At 37.4% G+C, this 22,746-nt stretch overlaps 1 protein-coding gene across 1 annotated transcript in view; it reads left to right on the top strand.

Moving 5' to 3' along the window:
- Positions 1–6,411: 6,411 nt before the first annotated feature.
- htra1b (HtrA serine peptidase 1b) overlaps positions 6,412–22,746 on the top strand; it is a 37,337-nt gene continuing 21,002 nt past the window's right edge. The window contains exons 1-3 of the mRNA XM_059531939.1: positions 6,412–7,025; positions 16,422–16,524; positions 17,726–17,930. Coding sequence (XP_059387922.1) covers positions 6,566–7,025; positions 16,422–16,524; positions 17,726–17,930 — 768 coding nt within the window. The 5' untranslated portion in view covers positions 6,412–6,565. The remainder of the gene's footprint in view (positions 7,026–16,421; positions 16,525–17,725; positions 17,931–22,746) is intronic.

Below are 22,746 nucleotides of genomic sequence, written 5' to 3'. Positions count from 1 at the left end.
TAAGCCTTGTCCTTTCAGTTCTGTTTTGTCGGGTCTACTCGTCTACTCGTTACTAGTTGCTTGTCCACTTGTCCATTTGTTACTTGTCACTTGCCACTTGTTACCTGTTACTTGCCACTTGCCACTTGCCACCTGTTATCTGCTACTTACCTTGCCTATGTTTTATTTAATAAATCCTTGTTTAGTTTATCCCTCGGCTCCGTGTTCCTTCCAGCAGCGTAAGCCGTGACAAAAATATGATAATGTTAAAAAAAGTATTTTAAGTATTTTTTTCTATCCTAAATTAGTGCACGGTTAAATTTAATGACAACAAATATGGACAACAGGATCTCACATCAATCTATGACTTAATAAAAATGTTGATATAAACTGTAAAGCATGAAAACCCTCAACTGTCACCTTAAAGAGATACTGTAATAATTGAATAATTAACATTCCACCTTTACCTAAGAGCTATTAACTGCTTTTTAAGTTATCTTCCTGATGTATCCAAATTCCTTAGCATATCCAAAACCTCAGAACAACTTGATGATGTAACAGAAACTATGGACTCTCTCTTTTTTAGCACTTTAAATAAAGTTGCTCCTTTACGCTCAAGGAAGGTTAAGGAAAACAGTTTGACACCATGGTATAATGAGCATACTTGCACCCTAAAGAGAGCAGCCCGAAAAATGGAGCGCAGCTGGAGGAAAACCAAACTAGAGGTATTTCGTATTGCTTGGCGGGAAAGTAACCTATCCTACAGAAAAGCATTAAAAACTGCTAGATCTGATTACTTTTCTTCTTTTTTAGAAGAAAACAAACATAACCCCAGGTATTTATTCAATACAGTGGCTAAATTAACGAAAAATAAAGCCTCAACAAGTGTTGACTTTTCCCAACACCACAGCAGTAATGACTTTATGAACTACTTTACTTCTAAAATTGATACTATTAGAGATAAAATTGCAACCATTCAGCCGTCAGCTACAGTATCACATCAGACAGTGCACTATAGACCCCCTGAGGAACAGTTCCACTCATTCTCTACTATAGGAGAGGAAGAATTGTATAAACTTGTTAAATCATCTAAACCAACAACATGTATGTTAGACCCTATACCATCTAAGCTCCTAAAAGAGGTGCTTCCAGAAGTCATAGATCCTCTTCTGACTATTATTAATTCCTCATTGTCATTAGGATATGTCCCCAAAACCTTCAAACTGGCTGTTATTAAGCCTCTCATCAAAAAAACACAACTTGACCCCAAAGAACTGGTTAATTATAGACCAGTCTCGAATCTCCCTTTTCTGTCCAAGATACTAGAAAAAGTGGTATCCTCACAATTATATTCCTTCTTAGAGAAAAATGGTATATGTGAGGATTTCCAGTCAGGATTTAGACCGTATCATAGTACTGAGACTGCTCTCCTTAGAGTTACAAATGATCTGCTCTTATCATCTGATCGTGGGTGTACCTCTCTATTAGTTTTATTGCATCTTAGTGCTGCGTTTGACACAATTGACCACAACATTCTTTTGTATAGACTTGAACACTTTGTTGGCATCAGTGGAAGTGCATTAGCATGGTTTAAATCGTACTTATATGACCGCCATCAGTTCGTAGCAGTGAATGAAGATGTATCATATCGATCACAAGTGCAGTATGGAGAACCTCAAGGCTCAGTACTAGGGCCGCTACTCTTCAAGCTTTATATGTTACCCTTGGGAGATATCATCAGGAAACATGGTGTTAGCTTTCACTGTTATGCTGATGATACTCAACTCTATATTTCTTGCGGCCCGGTGAAACACACCAATTTGAAAACTAATGGAATGCATTGTCGATATAAAAAACAGGATGACGAGTAATTTCTTACTGCTAAATTCTGAAAAAACAGAGGTGTTAATTAAGGACCTAAAAACTCCGCTTGTAATAACCTAGAACACTGTCTTAGACTTGATGGTTGCTCTGTCAATTCTTCGTCATCAGTTAGGAACGTAGGTGTGCTATTTGATCGCAATCTTTCCTTAGAAAGCCACGTTTCTAGCATTTGTAAAACTGCATTTTTCCATCTCAAAAATATATCTACATTACGGCCTATGCTATCAATGTCAAATGCAGAAATGTTAATCCATGCATTTATGACCTCAAGGTTAGATTATTGTAAAGCTTTATTGGGTGGTTGTTCTGCACGCTTAGTAAACAAACTACAGCTAGTCCAAAATGCAGCAGCAAGAGTTCTTACTAGAACCAGGAAGTATGACCATATTAGCCCGGTCCTGTCAACGCTGCACTGGCTCCCTATCAAACATCATATAGATTTTAAAATATTGCTTATTACTTATAAAGCCCTGAATGGTTTAGCACCTCAGTATTTGAATGAGCTCCTTTTACATTATAATCCTCTACGTCTGCTACGTTCTCAAAACTCAGGCAGTTTGATAATACCTAGAATATTAAAATCAACTGTGGGCGGCAGATCCTTTTCCTATTTGGCGCCTTAACTCTGGAATAACCTACCTAACATTGTTCGGGAGGCAGACACACTCTTGCAGTTTAAATCTAGTTTAAAGACCCATCTCTTTAACTTGGTTTACACATAATATACTAATATGCTTTTAATATCCAAATCCGTTAAAGGATTTTTAGGCTGCATTAATTAGGTAACCCGGAACCGGAAACACTTCCCATAACACCCTATGTACTTGCTACATCATTAGAAGAATCCAGTCTGTATCCAGATCAGAGGGTCACTGCAGTCACCCGGATCCAGTACGTATCCAGACCAGATGGTGGATCAGCACCTAGAAAGGACCTCTACTGCCCTGCAAGACAGCGGAGACCAGGACAACTAGAGCCCCAGATACAGATCCTCTGTAAAGACCTTGTCTCAGAGGACCACCAGGACAAGACCACAGGAAACAGATGATTCTTCTGCACAATCTGACTTTGCTGCAGCCTGGAATTGAACTACTGGTTTCGTCTGGTCAGAGGAGAATTGGCCCCCCAACTGAGCTTGGTTTCTCCCAAGGTTTTTTTCTCCATTCTGTCACCGATGGAGTTTCGGTTCCTTGCCGCTGTCGCCTCTGGCTTGCTTAGTTGGGGTCACTTCATCTCCAGCGATATCGTTGACTTGATTGCAAATAAATGCACAGACACTATTTAACTGAACAGAGATGACATCACTGAATTCAGTGATGAACTGCCTTTAACTATCATTTTGCATTATTGACACACTGTTTTCCTAATGAATGTTGTTCAGTTGCTTTGACACAATGTATTTTGTTTAAAGCGCTATATAAATAAAGGTGACTTGACTTGACTTGACTATTATACCGGAATTAACCCATAAAAATAACTTGAAATTGTGACCTTAAATAATGTACATGATTTAACCCAGAAAAAAAAGAGTTTTAATAGTAGAAATTAATGTATTTAGGTTGATTCAGGGAACGGTTTCAATAAAAGTTAATTTACATGTTACCATTGTCATATTACTGCTCACGATCTGCTGCTGTGCTGGAGTGAGAAGACGAATGAGCAAGGAGGCAGAGGGAATCCAGAACAAATATAGATTTAACACAAAAAAGAACACACACCTAGCAAGACATAGATGAACAATACCGGACGCTATTCAGGACTTGAGCCCTCTCCAGGCAGGATTCAGGGACTGGAGCCCTGTCTGGGCTTGACATGGAGACAATTCGGGCCTTAATTCGGGAACAGGAGCCCTCCTTGGGCTGGACGTGGGAACTGGAGAACTTTCAGGAGTGGACTCAGGGGCTGGAGCCAACAATGGAGTGTACTCAGGGGCTGGAGCCCACAATGGAGCGGACTCGGGGGCTCCAGCTGACAGTTGCTTCCTCCTTAGATTCCTCCTTTGGTTAAGGATGAATGGTGTGGTCGGCGACTTGACACTGTCAACAGCATGGCCAGCAGAACTGACTGAAGAACGTCCTGTGGGCCTGAGAGTGCAGCAGCCAGTGGCCTCAATTTCTGATCGGCCAGCAGGCTTGACAAAGGAGTAGCCGGCAGATTTGATGAGCAGTGATCTCCATAGTCACTGGGGAACAATACAGAGAAAACAAAAAACTTTCTAAAAGAAAGCGGGGAAAAGGAGGTGCTGCTTACTGTTTGTGCTGTAGGCCCAGTATTCTGTCACGTTCTGCTGCTGTGCTGTAGCGAGAAGAGAAAGGAGCGAGGAGATGGAGGGAATCCAGAACAAATATAGATTTCTTTAACACAAAGGACCTCAGAAACATACACGTAGCAGGGGATATTCAAACAATACCAGACGCTAGACATGAAAAGATACAGAGCTTAAAGGGTTAGTTCGCCCAAATAGCAAAATTATGTCATTAATAACTTACCCTAATGTTGTTCCAAACCTGTAAGACCTCCGTTTATCTTTGGAACACAGTTTAAGATATTTTAGATTTAGTCCGAGAGCTCTCAGTCCCTCCATTGAAGCTGTGTGTACGGTATACTGTCCATGTCCAGAAAGGTAAGAAAAACATCATCAAAGTAGTCCATGTGACATCAGAGGGTCAATATTTTGAAGCATCGAAAATACATTTTGGTCCAAAAATAGCAAAAACTACGACTTTATTCAGCATTGTCTTCTCTTCCGTGTCTGTTGTGAGAGAGAGTTCAAAACAAAGCAGTTTGTGATATCCGGTTCGCGAACGAATCATTCGATGTAAAGTAAACTTTTTGAACCAGTTCACCAAATCGAACTGAATCGTTTTAAACGATTCGAGTCTCCAATACGCATTATTCCAACAATGACTTAAGCTGTTAACTTTTTTTTTATGTGGCTGACACTCCCTCTGAGTTCAAACTAACCAATATCCCGGAGTAATTCATGTACTCAGACAGTACACTAACTGAACTGCTGTGAAGAGAGAACTGAAGATGAACACTGAGCCGAGCCAGATAATGACTCATTCACGAGTCAAGAACCGGTTGCATCAGTTTTCGGATCACCAGTAGTTCTTTCGGACAGTTAGATTCAATAAACCGGTTGAAGAAAATGGTTCACCGGTTCTTTTGCACTCGACGTAATGGCGTCATTGGCGATGATTGCCCTTGATTCAAGCCTTCGGTTTACCTGGGCTCATAACATTAGGACAGAATCAGTTCAGAATCAATAATTAAAAGAATCACTTCGGTTCAGACGCTCTGTGTGTCAGTCTGCTTCACGCTGAATCACACATGCGCAGTACCATCAGCTCCTTGGTTCTCGAATCGGACGTGTCTGACAGAAACGGTTCTTGACTCGAGAACGAGTCAGTCTATTGTTCGTTATCTGGCTCGGCTCGGTGTTCATCTTCAGTTCTCTCTTCACAGCAGTTCAGTCAGTGTACTGTTTGAGTACATGAATTACTCCGGGATATTGGTTTGTTTTAACTCAGAGGGAATGTTAGCCACATTAAAAAAGTTAACAGCTTAAGTAATTTGTGGATTCATGTGGAGACGCGAACCGTTTAAAACGATTCAGTTCGATTTGGTGAACTGGTTCAAAAAGATCTGGTTACATCGAATGATTCGTTCACGAACCGGATATCACAAACTGCTTTGTTTTGAACTTTCTCTCACAACAGACACGGAAGATAAGACAATGCTGAATAAAGTCGTAGTTTTTGCTATTTTTGGACCAAAATGTATTTTCGATGCTTCAAAAATTCTAACTGACCCTCTGATGTCACATGGACTACTTTGATGATGTTTTTATTACCTTTCTGGACATGGACAGTATACCGTTCACACAGCTTCAATGGAGGGACTGAGAGCTCTCGGACTTCATCTAAAATATCTTAAACTGTGTTCCAAAGATAAACGGAGGTCTTCCGGTTTTGGGACAACATGAGGGTAAATTATTAATGACATAATTTTGCTATTTGGGTGAACTATCCCTTTAAGTAATGGGACTAATTAAGGAAATAAACTAGAAACACCTGAAACAAATGATCATAATCAAACATGGGAGAAACTGGGGTACGGAGCACGTGAGGGGAGGAAAACACAAGACACTGGAACACTGACATTACAGTTCTTATTGCCTTTTTCCATTTTATTTTATTAAACTTACCTCAAAATATACTTTGAAGCAAAATTTCCATATTGTGTAAGCTCCATTCATTCATTCATTCATTCATTCATTCATCTATTCAACTATTTATTTATTTGCATAGGGTTTTTATTTTATTTTATTTTTATTTTTTTATTTTTTTTTAAATGTTTTTACATTTGATGTATTTCTATGAACAGGTGAATGGGATTTGTCAGCACAATATTTATACACATGCTTGAGGCGTGGCCTCCATGTTTACCATTGCACCCAGTCCCACTCACAAAGATGACGTCATACACATCCATCCAATCGGCGTTGCTGTTTATACTCCCTAAGCTTTATAAAGTCTGTCACTGAAGCGCAAGACAACGGGCATTTGACAGCACAATAAACTCTCTCAAGTTTACGTGCATTACATTTTTATTTGTCCGGTGACGTTTTCCTCAAATTACTTACTTGAACAGATTCTAACGTTACTTGAAACGTTTGTTATTACAGATTAATAATAATATGCATCTGTGGGTTTTCTGCGCGTCTGTTATTCTGGTGCCTCTGCTGTGCGATGCTCGGATCTCTAAGCGTTATGTGATCGGCTGTCCGGAGCGCTGCGATAAGAGTCGGTGTCCGCCCATACCGGCCGACTGTCTGGCAGAAAAAATCCTGGACCAGTGCGACTGCTGCCCGGTGTGCGCGGCCGGCGAGGGTGAGCCCTGTGGCGGTACAGGGAAACTGGGAGACCCGGAGTGTGGAGAGGGACTGGACTGCGCCGTGTCTGAGGGGGTCGGAACAACTATTACCGTGAGGAGGAGAGGAAAGACAGGCGTGTGCGTGTGTAAGATCTCCGAGCCCGTCTGCGGCAGTGATGGGGTGTCCTACAAGAACATCTGCGAACTCAAAAGCGTCAGTAACCGGGCAAAGAAACTCCAGCAGCCACCCATCATCTTCATCCAGAGAGGAGCCTGCGGGAAAAGTAAGACTGCCGCTCCAAACCTGGTGCGCTGCCTACACTCTTAAAAATCAGGGTTCTTCATTGGCATCTATGGTTCCATTGAGAACCTTATAATGAGAGAGAGAGAAGTTTATTTACTTATTTAATTTAATTTTATTATTATTATTATGTAATGTTCTTCAAACCTGAATGGTTCTTTGGGAAACCAAAACTCCCGAGAATCTTTTCTTTGGGAAACCAAAACTCCCGAGTTGGCAGAATGCTCAGGATCTGATATTGTGTCATTTAAACTAGCTCCTTCTCAAGACAGTAAACACAGAAGCTAATTAGATTTTGCCAGTTCATCTGCAACCCCATTACCGGTATTTATGCTTGGCACTTGAAAGTACAAACTGAAACAAGGTGCAAAAAAAAAAAAAAAAAATTTATCACACCAGATAACCACATGCCTGCGCTCTTCCCTGCAAGAGGAGTCAGCTTTAGTTCATCCAGATTCTCTTGCAATTGCAAGAGGAAAAGTAGATTCCAAATAAGTTTGAGTTTCAAGAGAGAGTGTGGTCTCCATAAATCCAGTGCATCAAAGGGTTCGGTCCCATCAGGAGGTGTTCATTAAATGAAATGAAGAAATCCAATCACTAAATGTTTCAAAAAAGGCATTTTGCCCCATATTGTTATCCACAATCAAAGCAAATGCAATTAAAAGCAGCTTTTTAAACATCCAACAACATTATTCTTTCATCTAAAACCATTTTAGTCAGTTTCTAAAGGCTCTGATGCATAAAATCCATTCTGAGCATGTGAAAAGAGCCGTGTCAGTTTGAAATCAAGCAGAAAAATGGAAAATTTGATCTCTGACTGCACAATTGGACCAATCTCTCTGAAATTTTAATTGGTCAATGGTTGAAACTAGTGTTTCAACAGGCAGCAACAAGTTTTTGAAACTGATCTGCTAATCATTTTTGTTCTTCTGAACACACTGAACAAACCTCATCCGATGTGATTAATTAGGTATTACCAGGCTTTTATGTCACTGGACATAATGATTTCCAAATCAAGCCTGGCATTGTCTGAACAAATTCACGTAAACCGGCCCATTAAGTTATCACCTCACTTCTGTTCTGGTCACCGTTTGACTGGGCAAAAATAGCTCTTTACAGTTTGAGTGTTTGTGAACCCAAGTTCTGCTGAAAGTTAATCTGAGATCTACAGCCAAAACTCTGTTTCTACTCAGAAGCTATCACATATATTCAGTCAAAGCTATTACACCAAGACATCTCCCATCACATGATTCTCCCATCACAGTTCTTGAGGCTGGACATTACCTAATAAAATTATTCTCTGAGGATCCAGATCTAGGTCAAATTTTACAGTCTCAGAGCAGTTTTTCATTACCCACATTTTTCCGGAGATCTTTAGGAGAAACGTTGGACCTAGTGGACTTTACACAGTGTCTGGGCTGTCTTTAGCTGCGGGGTGGGGGTCACCTCGGTCCGTTCGTGATCGTGTTTCTTTCCTCTCCGGGTCCGTTAGTGATCGTGTTCCAGGTGGTGGGTTGGTTTGTTTGGGGGGTCCCATCGGTCCGTTCTCCATGGAGCCCCCTCAAGTGTGGGACCCGGTGTGATCGCACCAGTCGCACCCCACTAAGGATGGCCCTGCACACTGTCACTAGATTATTTTGTTCATTAATAATATCCAGCAGTGTTTTTTTTTATTTTTATGAACACATCAGAATAATTATTTTGTCTGATATTATTCTGTGATGGAAATTACATTACTTTTTAAAAATGTTTCATATTGAAAATTTATATGCATACCGTATATGTTGTCAACGCCCCTGTGATGAGAGGTCTAGGGGCCTTGCCCAAACACTTTAATTGTTGTACGCCCAAATGTTCCATGAAGGGCATATGTGTGAAATGTTTTGAAATTCCCCAAACTGAAAAAATAGGGCATTAGGCTTTAATTGCTCACAGACATCAGTTTATGAGTTAACTGGTGATTTATTGAGCAAGAGAATCAGTGGTGTAGAGTTTTGACGAGTAAAGATTTTACTGCAGAAATGACAGCATAAAGAGTGTCTGTCTCAAATATAAGCTGAAGAAGTAAGGGTGTTACTGAATGCTGCAGTGAAGCCAACACACACTCTCTTTGGTTTGCCCCAAGTGCTGAGTTTGCATCAGATGAGGAAATGCATACCGCAAGCTAATCTCAGCCGGTGGCATGCAGAGTATAAAAACTGTAAGGAAAGTTTAAGAATCTTATGTCGACACCGCAGTTCTGAGTTCAGGCAAAACACCACTGATGTGGAAAAATCATTAGGGAGGGCGGGTATGTTGTAGGCATGTGTTACCCCATTGATTGGGACTACTGAGCCAAAATTTTAAACTTATAGTTGCCAGATATAACATGACGAATGGATATAAGTTTGATCACTTTACAGTAAATTGAATGCCGCAAGTTTAGGAATCTTAAAGGAAAGCGCCACTGTTTTTCCATATTCCACTATGTTCTTCCCTCAACTCAGACGAGTTGATACGTACAGTACCTCTCCCGTCTCAGTGCGTGCACTCAATCGCTCTAACGTGTAGCTAGCGTTTAGCTTAGCACCATTCATTCCTTAGGTTAGGATATTACTGCGCTGAGGTCGAAGTGCTGCAAAGTGCTCTTCCGGCCATACATTATAGTCATCATTTTTATCCGCTTAGGAAATCGGCACTGTTTATTTTGTGTCCCCATACTTACTCGTGCAATTACACATGTAACCGTCTTTATATAGGGAAGGTTTGGTAACTTCTAAATTCATCCATGTTTGGATCCTAAGGAATGAATGGTGCTAAGCTAAATGCTAGCATGGTGGCACAGCGCACTACAGCAATTGAGTGCATGCACTGAGACGGGAGAGGTACGTATCAACTCGTCTAAGTTGAGGGAAGAACATAGTTGAATATGGAATAACTGTGGCGTTTTCCTTTAAGGATTTTTTTTTTTTTTTTTGCCTTTATTGTGATAGGAAAGTGTAGAGGACACAGGAAATGATTGTGAACTGGGATTCGAAATCGTGAAGTGTGTAATTCAACAACTCTATATGTCGGCACACTGTCCAAAATGCTATCGGCACCGACCAAGTATAAGACTCTTACTACGCTTTTGTTAATGGTTAGTGATTTGAACAATAAGTCAAGTTTGGAATGTGACTCATCCCACATGTTCATAATACAAACATAGAAGATACCTCAAATTACTTTTTGGGGAGAGATCTAAATCATTGGATGGTTAAAGCTTTGTGGTTGATAAAACAAGAGATTAAAAAAATAATTTTAAATTTGTTTTAATAAAAAATAAATTAGAATACAATAGATAATAATAAAAGAGTAATAGTTTCAAAGTGGTTATTTGATACCCCTAGGCTTTAGCATCCTGGTAGGCTCATATTTGCAACATATAAGATATATGCTTAAAAAATTCAATTACAATCAGGTTTAACCTAGTGCTCTTGAAATATGAAAAATCATGTGGCTACACTAATACTAGAGTTGGTTAGAAATTGTCTCTCTGTTTAAGTCAATAGGATGTGACCTACTAATAGCACACAGACGACATTACATCACAACTGTCTCTAAGTCTATTTGCAAGCCTTCCTACTATAGCTGTACTGTAGTTCACATGAGGCTAATATGACATCTGTTTGCATTACGACAGTTTTCCCATTCATAAAAAGAACTGGTCCAGATTTCACCTGGAATATCTTAATTTCCACATGATTCATAAACTTCTAGCTGCAATACAAAACAATTTCAAACACTTTTTTTTTTGTCTGGTGGCCATGATATACTAATCCTAGTAATATGACAAGCAATACATACTGTAGCAACATAACTGAATTTAACTAAAGAGCCAAATGGGATTAGTTTCTAAATTTAGAAGAAACATTTTTGCCAGCATACTTGATCTCTGTTTCTTAACAAGACAACAGGACAAATTTGTAAGGATTATAATGTCATATAAGCCTTTTACATAATTTACAAACATGCAAACTGCACTTTGCATGCCAACACTATCATCCAACATTAGTAAAACAAAGTATAACATGCTGATACACCTGATGAAGAAACTCATGATGCCTGATGAAGAAACAAGGGGCAACCTTTTAACCCTTTTTTCGAAACTCACTAAACATCTGATATGCTGCATGTTTAAGACTTTTGCACACCACTATACAGTGTCAAATTTCACTTTAGTATCTTTATTGCAGTCCTGTCTTTATAACACATTGCTTTTAATAAGCGCTTTCAAACACTGATCCAGGTAAATTACCATAAAATTGCCAGACTTTTCTGGTAAATGTACCACATCTGTATCACATCAACAGCTTCCTTCTTTTGATTGTTAAAATTCACACATCAACATCAAGATGTCATTAAAGTCTGATGAAACTGTGATTATTAAAGAGCCATGATGCTGTACAGTAGTATCCAAAGATGTTAGCCTAATGCACATTTACATAAGCTGCACCTTATGTACTATGTACTCAAATGTGTAGCGTATTAATTATTTAAGGTAATTTTTATCGTTTATAATCTGAGTCTGATAGCCCCTCCACCTTTACGATGTAATTAAAGTTGACAGTTGAGTGCATGAAGTGTCCAATGTTCCACACTTTTTTTTTGGTTAAGTGCATCATCCAGGCATTTAAAGGGAACTTTTTCTTTTTGGAATTTTCAATGTGAACACTACTTGCACTATTTATACTACAAAACGTAATAGAATAGTGCATAAGTACGCAATTTGTTAAATGATACTGGACCAGTAATATTTACCAAGGTGCATGATTTGTATCTATTTTAAATTGATTTGTATAAATTTTATTAAACTAATAAATTGAAACTTTTGCATTACATAACCAGCTCCATTATGTGACTTTTCTGACAAGGTAAATTTGCTCAGTTACAGTAAACTTGCTCAGTAGCGAACCTGGTACAGAGCTGAATTCACAATGCTGAGTGCTCAGGAACATGACTTAAAGACTTAAAAATCTAGCTAAAATAGCATGGTTGTGTCAGCAAATGCATTATCTCACATTTACATATTTCACTGCTGGTTATATTACTTTTGTGAGAAGGTATTAACATTTTGGTGCCACTGCTGCAATATGCACAATAACCAACATAATAAAACATGTCCAGATTTAATACACCTACTTTGGTAAAACTGAACAAGCTTTCATCGCCACAAACTGGACATTTCACCTATAAAGTTGTGGAACTTGTAAGAAGAAATTTAATATAATTTTGGTACGTTATCCATTATGCCTGGGTGTTTACCATTAAACATTAATTTTTCAAGCAAGCTATATTTGCAGTTTACAATTAAATAAATGCTGTTTTATAAAAGAACTCATAGAGCTTTCAGGAGAAGCAAAATTCAGTTTATGTCAGTACTATTTTATTTTCATGGTATTTGCAAACAATGATTGACTGTCGTAAAACTGATGAACTTGAAAGTAATTTCATGATCATAATCAGATTTTATGGCAAATATACTTGAATCTGAGCTGTGATTTTGATAACATGTTTTATTTCTGACATTTTTGTCTTGGCTAAGCTCTGACTTTGATGAAGTATTTCTGAAATTTTTGTTTTGGCTGGTAAAATTTCTGAATAGCCTGTAAAAACATGCAACGGATGCAGCTGCTCCACTCTAACAAAGGAAAAAGTAATCATTTGTAGGGTGGGTGTCATTTGATGCAGAGTTATGTGTTGAAATTATATAAACATCTAACGGATGTTTACAGCTGTTTCATAATCAATAGAGTGTTGTGAGAGGAGTCTCTACAGATATCCCAAAGTCATTCTCATTAAAAAAAAATCAGCAGCCCTGTGTCCAGAAAATATGACTTCTTATATATATATATATACACTTCATATATTATATATTATGCACCCACACACAAAGAAAAACAAATAGATAAAATAGAGAGTGTTTTTTTAAAAAAAAAAAAAGATTAATAGTAGAAAACAATTAAAAGGTAGAAAAAGTAGAATTAAAATAGAATAGAAAGTGCTAGAGAGATGGAACAGATGTGTTTTTAGTCATTTCTTGAAGATGGCTAAGGACTTAGCTGCTCGGATTGAGTTGGGCAGGTCATTCCACCAGGAAGTAACAAATGTAGGTAAGTGGGGGAATTTAGGTAAATGGGTGCAGAGCCATTGTTGGTTTTGTAGGCAAACATTAATGCATTGAATTTAATGCAAGCAGCTAATGGTAGCCAGTGCAAATTGACAAACAGAGGTGTGAAATGCATTATTTTCGGCTCATTAAAGATTAATCTTGCAGTAGCATTTTGGATTAATTGTAGAGGTTTGGTAGAAGTGGCTGGAAGACCTGCCAAGAGAGCATTGCAATAGTCAAGCCTGGACAGAACTAGAGCTTGAACAAGGAGTTGTGTTGCATGTTTTGTAAGAAAGGGCCTGATCTTCCTATTGTTGTTTAAAGCAAATCTGCATGATCAGGCAGTTTTAGCAATGTGGTCTGAGAAATTCAGCTTATCAACAATCACAACTCCAAAGTTAAGGTTGATGAGCCTAACTGGATGGGGAAATTTGGGATGGGTTTGTTGAAACCACAAGCAGTTCTGTCTTAGCCAGTTTGGGTAGAAGGTAATTGTCTGTCCTCCAAAAAGAAATGTCTGTTAGACATGCTGAGATGCAAGCAGCTATCGTTGGATCATCAGGATGGAATGAGAGGTAGAGTTGAGTGTCATCAGCATAGCAGTTATAAGAAAAGCCATGTTTCTGAAAGACAGAACCTAGTGATGCCATGTAGACAGAGAAAAGAAGTGATCCAAGAACTGAGCCCTGAGGCACCCCAGTAGCTAGATGTTGCAACTTGTACACCTCATCTCAAGATACCTTGAAGGACCTATCTGAGAAGTACTGTAAGACTCAATCCACTGGCGTGCGGTTCCTGAGATGCCATTTTTCAATAGGGTTGACAGGACAATCTGATGGTTCACCATATCAAAAGCAGCAGACAGATCCAGCAAAATAAGTATAGAAGATTTGGAAGCCGCTCTTGCTAGTCTTAGGACTTCAACAACTGAAAGCAAGGCAGTTTCGGTCGAATGTCCACTTCTGAAGCCAGATTGGTTGCTGTCCAGGAGGTTGTTCTGTGTGAGAAACGCAGAGATTTGATAGATATATAATCAATATACCTGATGGGTCAAAAGTTCATAATAATTTAGACTTTTTTGCTTTGCTTTTGAAATAAGTCTCTTATGCTTACCTAGGCTGCATCTTTTATCAAAAAAATAATGTAAAAACAGTACTATTATTGTAATGTATTTACAAGAACTGTTTTCTATTTTAATATATTTTCAAATGTAATTTATTTCTGTGATGGCAAATAACTTTCAGCAACCATTAATCCAGTCACATAATACTTCATAAATCATTCTAATATGCTGATTTGGTGGTTGGTTCTTTTCAATTGTAATAATACTTTATAATTTTACTGTTATATTCTGTATTTTTTTATAAATAAATGCAGCCTTGGAGATCATAAGAAACGTTTGACCAGTAGTAGATCAGTGTTCCCGCCGTATTTCAAATCAACAGGTGCCTTTCAACTTGTGTAATATCTAGAATTCAGAGTTTCCCACTTTTACTGTAAGTGCTGAAAACAAATTATGATATTTCCAACTCACACATCAGACATCCCATAACAACATCAAATACATAACAATTGTGAACCAGTATTGCAAGGCATCGTATGCACACTTCTGACTTGAGCATAATTAGTGAAAAAAGTTTTCAGATTCTAAGGTTATACATCAGTTTACCCAACTGGGGGCTCACTCGGTTTCTGAACAGAGCAAATCTGTCAAAAAAAACAACAAAAACAACAACAACAAAAGCACTGGAATATGGCTTTTAATTAAATTTTGTGAAAGCTGTGACATTTTATTTTCAGTTTATTAAAATTTCACTTGCATGGAGCAGATGTCCATGTGGCCATTTCCTGACCTTTCCACATGTCCCCGGAGTCTATAGAATCATTATTTGTACTTTTCACATAAAACATGACTTGTATGTGGGTTGCACAAATGTGTTAGATTTTCAGCCAGCTATGACATAACAAATGAAATGTTCTCTCGTTTAAACGTGCTAAACCCTCTACAGATGTGCAGCCATATTATGAGGGAGGAAAAACAATTCCATTATCAAGATTCCAGAGTCATGATGAGATATGCTAGAGGGAATGGCAATCAGTTATATAAGCCTACAAATATGTTTTTACCAGCCTGTTTAGTAAAATGTAATTCCTTTTCACAACCAATTTTCAGTTTAGTAACTTAGGATTTTTTCCCTCTCCCAGAGGTTGTCAAGCGACATTAAAAAAATACATTTCCCATGAATTTAGCATCTGATATTATTTATTATAGCAAAAAAACAATAACAAAAAAACAGCGGGGTACAGATGATTTGTTAGTTCCACACTCGTATTGTAGGTGGTATTTGGTTTGGCAATTGTGCAATTAGTCTTTACCCATCTGTGTTGCATTATGGTAATTGCTCTTTTTTACAACCCAAATAGTCAAGCATTCACTATTGCAGCAAACCAGAAATGAGAAAAAAAAAAGCCCATAAAAGTGTTGGTGTTTTGGGTCAAGGTGCTGTTTATCACTGGGGATTTCAAACAGTGGATACACAGAGCTGTACACATACCCTTAGGGAAGAAACAAACAGCATCCTATCTAACATGGACAAGGGGGCAGTGCAGATTTTCTTGCATGCAGATGTTGTGAAAGGAGGGTTATACAAGGTAAAAAAAAAAGTAGTGTTACATGTGCAAAGTTATAAAAGGTTTTGACTCGGATCCAAGTTTTATAAGCACTTTCTGCCTAAGGATGTATCATTTTCTAGACACGTTGACCCCTGTTTCTCAAAAACTCACATTCATCTGTTTTTATAAGCAAGATTATGTCTGCTGGTGAATAATTCTAATGAAAAACTTTCTCCAGAATAGCTGCTTTGTCCTGTTTGAGCAATCATGGAATTCTGTGGTCAGATATTTTTCTATAATGACACTAAAAACTTGCACTAGTCTCCTTGCAAGACATTCCTAGCTGTGCTAGTTTCATGTTTTCCGTAGCACACCAATTTGTCATTTATATTTAATTATAAAGCAATTTCCATTCAAATCAATATTTCATGTAAATTTTAGGTAAAATATCCTGTTAAATTATGGTAAAAAATACAAATAAAATACCTCTGACCCAATCCCTAATCCAGTTCTGGAATAAATAATGATATAAAATTAGAATTATCTGCACTCTATGATTTGGTTTAAATTTTATGCAGTTTATTTCCTGTACCATATTGGTTTATTTTGTCTCTCTGTTTGCCATGTGTTCTCCAGGCCAGGAGGATAATCCAGATAGCCTCCGGCACAGATATAACTTCATTGCTGATGTGGTGGAGAAGATCGCTCCAGCTGTGGTTCACATTGAGCTGTTCCGCAAGTATGTATCCTGAATCACTCACTCCATTAATCAGTAATCTCATGTCTCAGAGAGGACATCTTTATCAGTGGAAACTTTCCATTGCACAAAAAGTTCTTTCAAGGTTTTTTTAGATTATTAAAATGTTCTCTACACAAGGAAATTAACTGGTTCTTTAAAAGGTTCTTTGAGGAGCCGAAGATGTATCTTCTATGATAGCTCTGCAAAAACACCATTTTGGAACATTTATTTTTGAAAAGTGAACTTGATAAATTTTCATTTTGTTATCATTCTCTTTCGCAGCCGAGTCAGCAAAAACAGATATTCTGTCTGGTTTTGTCTTTTATTAGTCCTCTAGCATCAATATAAATAAAATGACTTCTTTCATGTATGTAAGATTGCGGGCCCTATTTTAACGATCTAAACGCAAAGTGCAAAGCATACGGCGCAGGTGCACTCAGGGCGTGTCCAAATCTACTTTTACTATTTTAACGACGGAAAAACGGTTGGCGCACCCGGGCGCATGGTCTAAACGGGTTGTCCCTATTCTCTTAATTAGTAATGGGTGTTTTTTGGGCGTAACGTGCAATAAACCAATCAGAGTCTCATCTTCCATTCCCTTTAAGAGCCAGTTGCGCTCATGCCATGACGGATTTGCTATTTTTGCATCTTTACTGATCCTAAAACATCATTCTTATCAGCTAATGGGAGATTGTAGGTTGAGAGGTTGATTAATCGACAAGGATGTTGTTCCAGGAACATGCTAATTATGGATAAATCATGTTGTGTGTGTTTAAGGGTCAAGTGCTTTGTAAAAATTATTTGTATGGCATCCTCATTACAGTATATTATAACATTGTTATAAATTAGGGTTTGATGTATTTTTCCCCACTTGAATATAGATTAAATATCTATCACAATATCTTCATCATTGCATAAGACACAGTTTGTGGAATGTAGAAAACAGCCAACCTCGATTTTAGGCTGAAACTGAGCACTGCAGTAAAAACTATCTGGAGAACAACCGTCATGTTTTCCACAAATCACTTGTCAGAGGAAGTTCCTCCTTGGTCTCAAATCTAGCTGGAAAATATAGTCAAATCAATAATGTTGAGCAACCATAATTCTTTGCCATTCCTCTGTGGAAAGTTGTCTTACGGTATTATGAGGAGGTTGCTCCTCAAGAGTAATCTTCAAGAAGTTCTTCATTCCTCTTTCTTAGAATGATGTTCTCCAAGCGGGAAGTGGCGGTGGCCAGTGGCTCTGGTTTCATGGTATCTGAAGATGGCCTGATTGTAACCAATGCTCACGTGGTAGCCAACAAACACCGGGTGAAGGTGGAGCTTAAGTCTGGTGCCACCTATGAAGCCAAAATCAAAGACGTAGATGAGAAAGCAGACATCGCTCTCATCAAGATAGACGTTCCGGTAAGTACCTGTTCATATAGTATGTCACACTCAGGTTTTGGATACCACATATAAACTAAGACTCAGTTTTTTCCAAAATCTAGTGAGAACCCTGCATAGGTAAGATTTTAGGGCATCATACTGTACCTTCTTTTATTCAAATTTTAGGGCAGCTTTAGATGCATCCTTCAAGAGAAGGGGTGAAAGGGCCTTTGCTGTAGCTGGCCCTAAGTTATTGAACAACCTACCCTATCATATCTGCTCCTACATTAGCCGTTTTTAAAAGTCACTTAAAAATCCACTTCCTCTCTATAGCCTTTGCGAGTGTAGAAGGCTGAGTTTTATTGCTTTTATGGTTTTGTGTTGTTGTTTTATGATGTGATTTTACCCTTACCAAAATGTTTTATTAATGTCTGTAGCACTTTGGAGCAACTCCTTGTTGTTTGAATAGTGCTTTAGAAATAAATGAAATTAAATTAAATTTGCTATGAATTTAATGCTTATAAGAGTATCACATATTTAGCTTAGCAGCAAACTAATACCAAACTCCATTGAAATTGATTACTGTGCACTTCGTGAGGAGACTGTTTACATATTTATGATGTATTTACTTATTTATTTATGAAGCTGGGTGAATTCTGAATTGCTGATGTAAGTTTTTAACTATACTTTCGTCAAAAAGATTAAATAAGAATGTGCATCAGGTGTTTCATGCTTTTCAAATGTTTTTTGTTTAATTCATGAAGGTACTGTTAATCAATTCGTGATATATTCTTCCATAATTGTACAATAATATCATATTTTGATAGTAGTGACTTAGGTATTTGTAATGTAAATAAAAAATGTTTTACTTATTTTCAAATTTACAGTTAATACTGATGCTGCATCTATTGCGTCTGCCATGTTTTTTTACTGACATGCCCTCAATTTGGAAACTCTGGGCTCAAACAAAGTTTGGGTTTTCCCACTTGCAGTCACAACTTTGTGTTTCCGTTCATGTGCATTCAACTCAATGCACATATTTTTGTGACATACTTAGATGAGCAATCAAGTGATTTTCCTTTTTCAGGAGCTTTCATTTTCAAGAGATTGATAACATGCCTAGTCTTGTTAAATTACCATCTGAGATTGTTTCCATGATGTAAGATCTTCAGCAATGAATTGCAAACAAAATTCATGCCTGACCCAAGAAGCTGCCCCATCATCAAAGTAATCTCATGCCATTTTCCCAACAGAGTAAGCATAGAAGCAGGCAGAAATATGCTTTTTTTGGCTCTGAGGATAATGACCCTGCTTTAAATAAGGCACTTCTGTATCAGGAAGAGAGACAGATCCAGATAAGTCATGTTGAATTGCTCTACTAAACAAGCCTGCCTCCACACCCAGACAGGGTAAAAAAAAAATTTTTTTAAATAAAAACACATGAAGAGACCATTTTTGACAAGGGTTTGATTAGAATTGCTCATATAACTCTGACAGCACATTAAACTAATTACACTCAGTGGAAAATGTGATTTTGCACAAAAAAGTTACATACTGTTAAAGTATGGATGTTTCCAATGATTTCATAATTCGTTTTAATTACACATATAATGAGTTCCAGGTTTTATAATTATAAAGTAATAAATCATAATAAATCATAATGCTTATTTATAGTTATGCCTTAAAAATTGTAGCATTTCATGTGAAGACACCAAATATTGTGTTGTACAGTATATCATGTTGTAATGCATTATAATGCAATATAATGATAATGCTTTATAATGGATTATAGGTTTAACCTTGCATAGGTACGTATGATAAAGTACAATAAATGTGTTAAAAAATATATATTTTTAAATATTTATGAAAAGCATTACAATTTAATTATAAATCCTGAACAGTATCTTTTTGTTTTTTAAATAAGGTGCAAAAGTTTATATTCCATGCAACAGAGTGACTATATTTACATTATACCACAGTCTCAAGTGCCTTAATGCTTTTATAAAGTGGTTTTTACATAAAAATATTACAGATGCAAATTTTTCATCCTTCCACTAGAACATATACAGTAACAGTTTCCTTTCTGAGTGCTTCATGGAGACATACACAGTAGATGGTTTCATGTTGTACAGTTGGTGTAAATATGTCAAGTATTTTAGTACAGCTCGAATGCTGTACTGACCAATCAGCATCCTGGACCAAAACTACCAATTTCATAATCTACAGTATATACTGTACAAGCTTTATCTAAAATATTCTCAAATATGTTAAAATTGTCATGGGTACATAATATCTTTAGATAATAGTATAGTGGTTAAAAAAAAGCATATGTAGTTATATAATTCAGATTTATTTACCTAATATATAGGCAGCACTGATCCAGAATGCTTATGATCGTAAGTGGTGCAGGACTTACTTAACAATAGGAATGGCAATACTGTTTGTTGGGGTTTGGTACCAGTTACAGGCTTTTGTGTTGGCAGACAGCAATGCCACGTCTCTGTAATTCCTCTCCGGACTCTCATGCATAGCTCCCCCTTCCAATCTGGCTCAGGTTCGGCTTAGTCACTGCCGTTCTGTGAATAATTTATATTGGGTAACTGTCTCATATTCTTTTCAGCTTGAGTTTCATGCCAGACTTCGTTTGATTGTTTCATGTCTCTGTCACCACTGAGATTTCCATGTCAGAATACGTCTTCCTATTTAAAATGATATGACAGGACAGGACAGACATGGGAAATGTTCATGCTGTTTCTAAATATGCTGCAGGGTTGTTACAGCAACCCTCTTGTTTGCCTGGTTATTTTTGGATGGAAGTCATTTTCAAACTCATTACGGATTATTTACGATGTCAAAAGGCTCTCAATGTATCCCCTCTCTAGAAAACCAAACGGGCTGGGTTCACCCGCTGGGCCAGTTGCACTGCCCTAAGGGAGGCCCTGTCTGCACTTATACAGATATTTTCTTACTATTGGGAGATTAGAGGGTCTGTATTAATTACCACTGGAAAAAGCATAACAACTAATTTGGATCACAAGACACCTCAGCCAATCATACAGTGGCCTCTGGTCTCCTTCCTTACATACCGCCAATACATATCTATGGCCACAGCATTAGCATTAGCCGTTATGCTTTTTTTACCTAAAGGTTGCAGGCTTGCCTTCCAGTGGCTTAGGCTTACACCTGTTTTTTCTCAGGGTTGCTCACTGTGCTTTTCGATCTAATCTGATTCTTGTTTTCTTTTTTTCCCACTAAATTAGCCAATTCCTTAAACCAGAGAGAACATTGCAGCCTAAATCAACATCATTTCACATCCCCAAAACAGCTTGAGGAACTTGTTGACCTTGTTTTAGACAGCTTGTTGGATGTAGTGCACTTAGGTCTGTATCTTGCATCTGCATTTAAGCACCCAACAAAATGTTCATTTTAGCGTTAATGTTACAGTAGTCATTCAGGCTGCATGCATAAGCATTGAGTCACTGTGTTGCAGTGCCACAGAACAGATCTAGAAGTATAGTTTATGTGCACTTATTTTTGCTGTGCATAGCACATTGAATTAAGCAGAAAATAGAGAAAAAATGCACCGTAGACCTAATTATGTTCTCAGTCTTAGTTATATAGTCTTTTTTTATGAAGCCACATAAAAATAGAGGGAATTACCCTGTAATGTTCGATGCAGATTCCACATGCAGTGACTGGCACACAAGCTATTTTATATTTAGCAGATCTGAATAATTTGCTTCATTTTAGCAGTTTATAGCTTCAGTTTGAAGTTTGGGTTTATTTGGATACTATATGCAAAAAAAAAAAAAAATTATATATATATACATATATATACATATACATACAAAGATATTTTGCCTTTACAACTTTTTTTTTTTTTTTTACTATTGGAGAGAAAACTGTCTATCTCATTTTCACACTTATTCACACTTTATCTATTTTTGTCCGTAGATTTCAATTCAAATATTATAATATCCAATAAAAATATCAAAATCTACTACACTGAGCCAGAAATCTGCACATACACCAAACATACATACACCAAACTGATTTATTATGGATATTCAATATTCTGGCGATTTTAACAGTGGTTTGCTCATATAACATTTACCTGATTTATATAATTTTTCACTCTTTAAAGTATGGTTCAAATTTACATTTAATGATTGTATATTTGATTTATGAAGTGATAAAAAAGAACCTTTATCTCTTAAATATCAACAAACTACGAAAAAAATGTGAAGAAGACCCTGACTTTTTTTCGAATGTCAAATTTTTGTTCAGGAAATGTATGCAAATGAATGCATATTTAATTAGATAATGCGGATTTACCATAGTTTATATATTAAAATATATTATTATTATTAGTCCAGCATTACAAAACTTGAAAGAGTGAAACACTTTTATCATCGTACATTAATTATCAGCCATAGCATGAAAGTAATTCTCAGTATCAGCCACACATTTTATAATAACTGTGCATTTCTAGTTCTACACTGTGGCACATAGCCTAATTGGTGGGACAAATGGACAAAGAGACTTTTTTTGCAAACGGGGCCTGAGATGAAAGTTTTTTGTCGGCCCAAGAATCGTGGCGATGCTGCTGCTGTAACTTTGCAGATGCAATATGTGTGAAACAGGCCAAACCTTGCATGAGAAAAGCATACCCTGCAGAGATACAGAGGAAAACAGATGCCAGCAGAGCATGTTAGAGCATGTTACTCTTTGTGTTCCAGATTGTATTACATAAATGTTATAGACGGGCCTCGACAGGCCACATCAGGGTGAGAGGGATGAGGGGAAATATCAGGTAAGGATGACTAACACTGAGTCTTCTGCATTTAGATCTGGG

Source organism: Carassius carassius, chromosome 40 (assembly GCF_963082965.1).
Source record: "Carassius carassius chromosome 40, fCarCar2.1, whole genome shotgun sequence".
Classification (NCBI taxonomy): domain Eukaryota; kingdom Metazoa; phylum Chordata; class Actinopteri; order Cypriniformes; family Cyprinidae; genus Carassius; species Carassius carassius.
The sequence above is the reverse complement of the archived record's forward strand: the minus strand, read 5'-3'. Positions and strand labels throughout refer to the sequence as shown.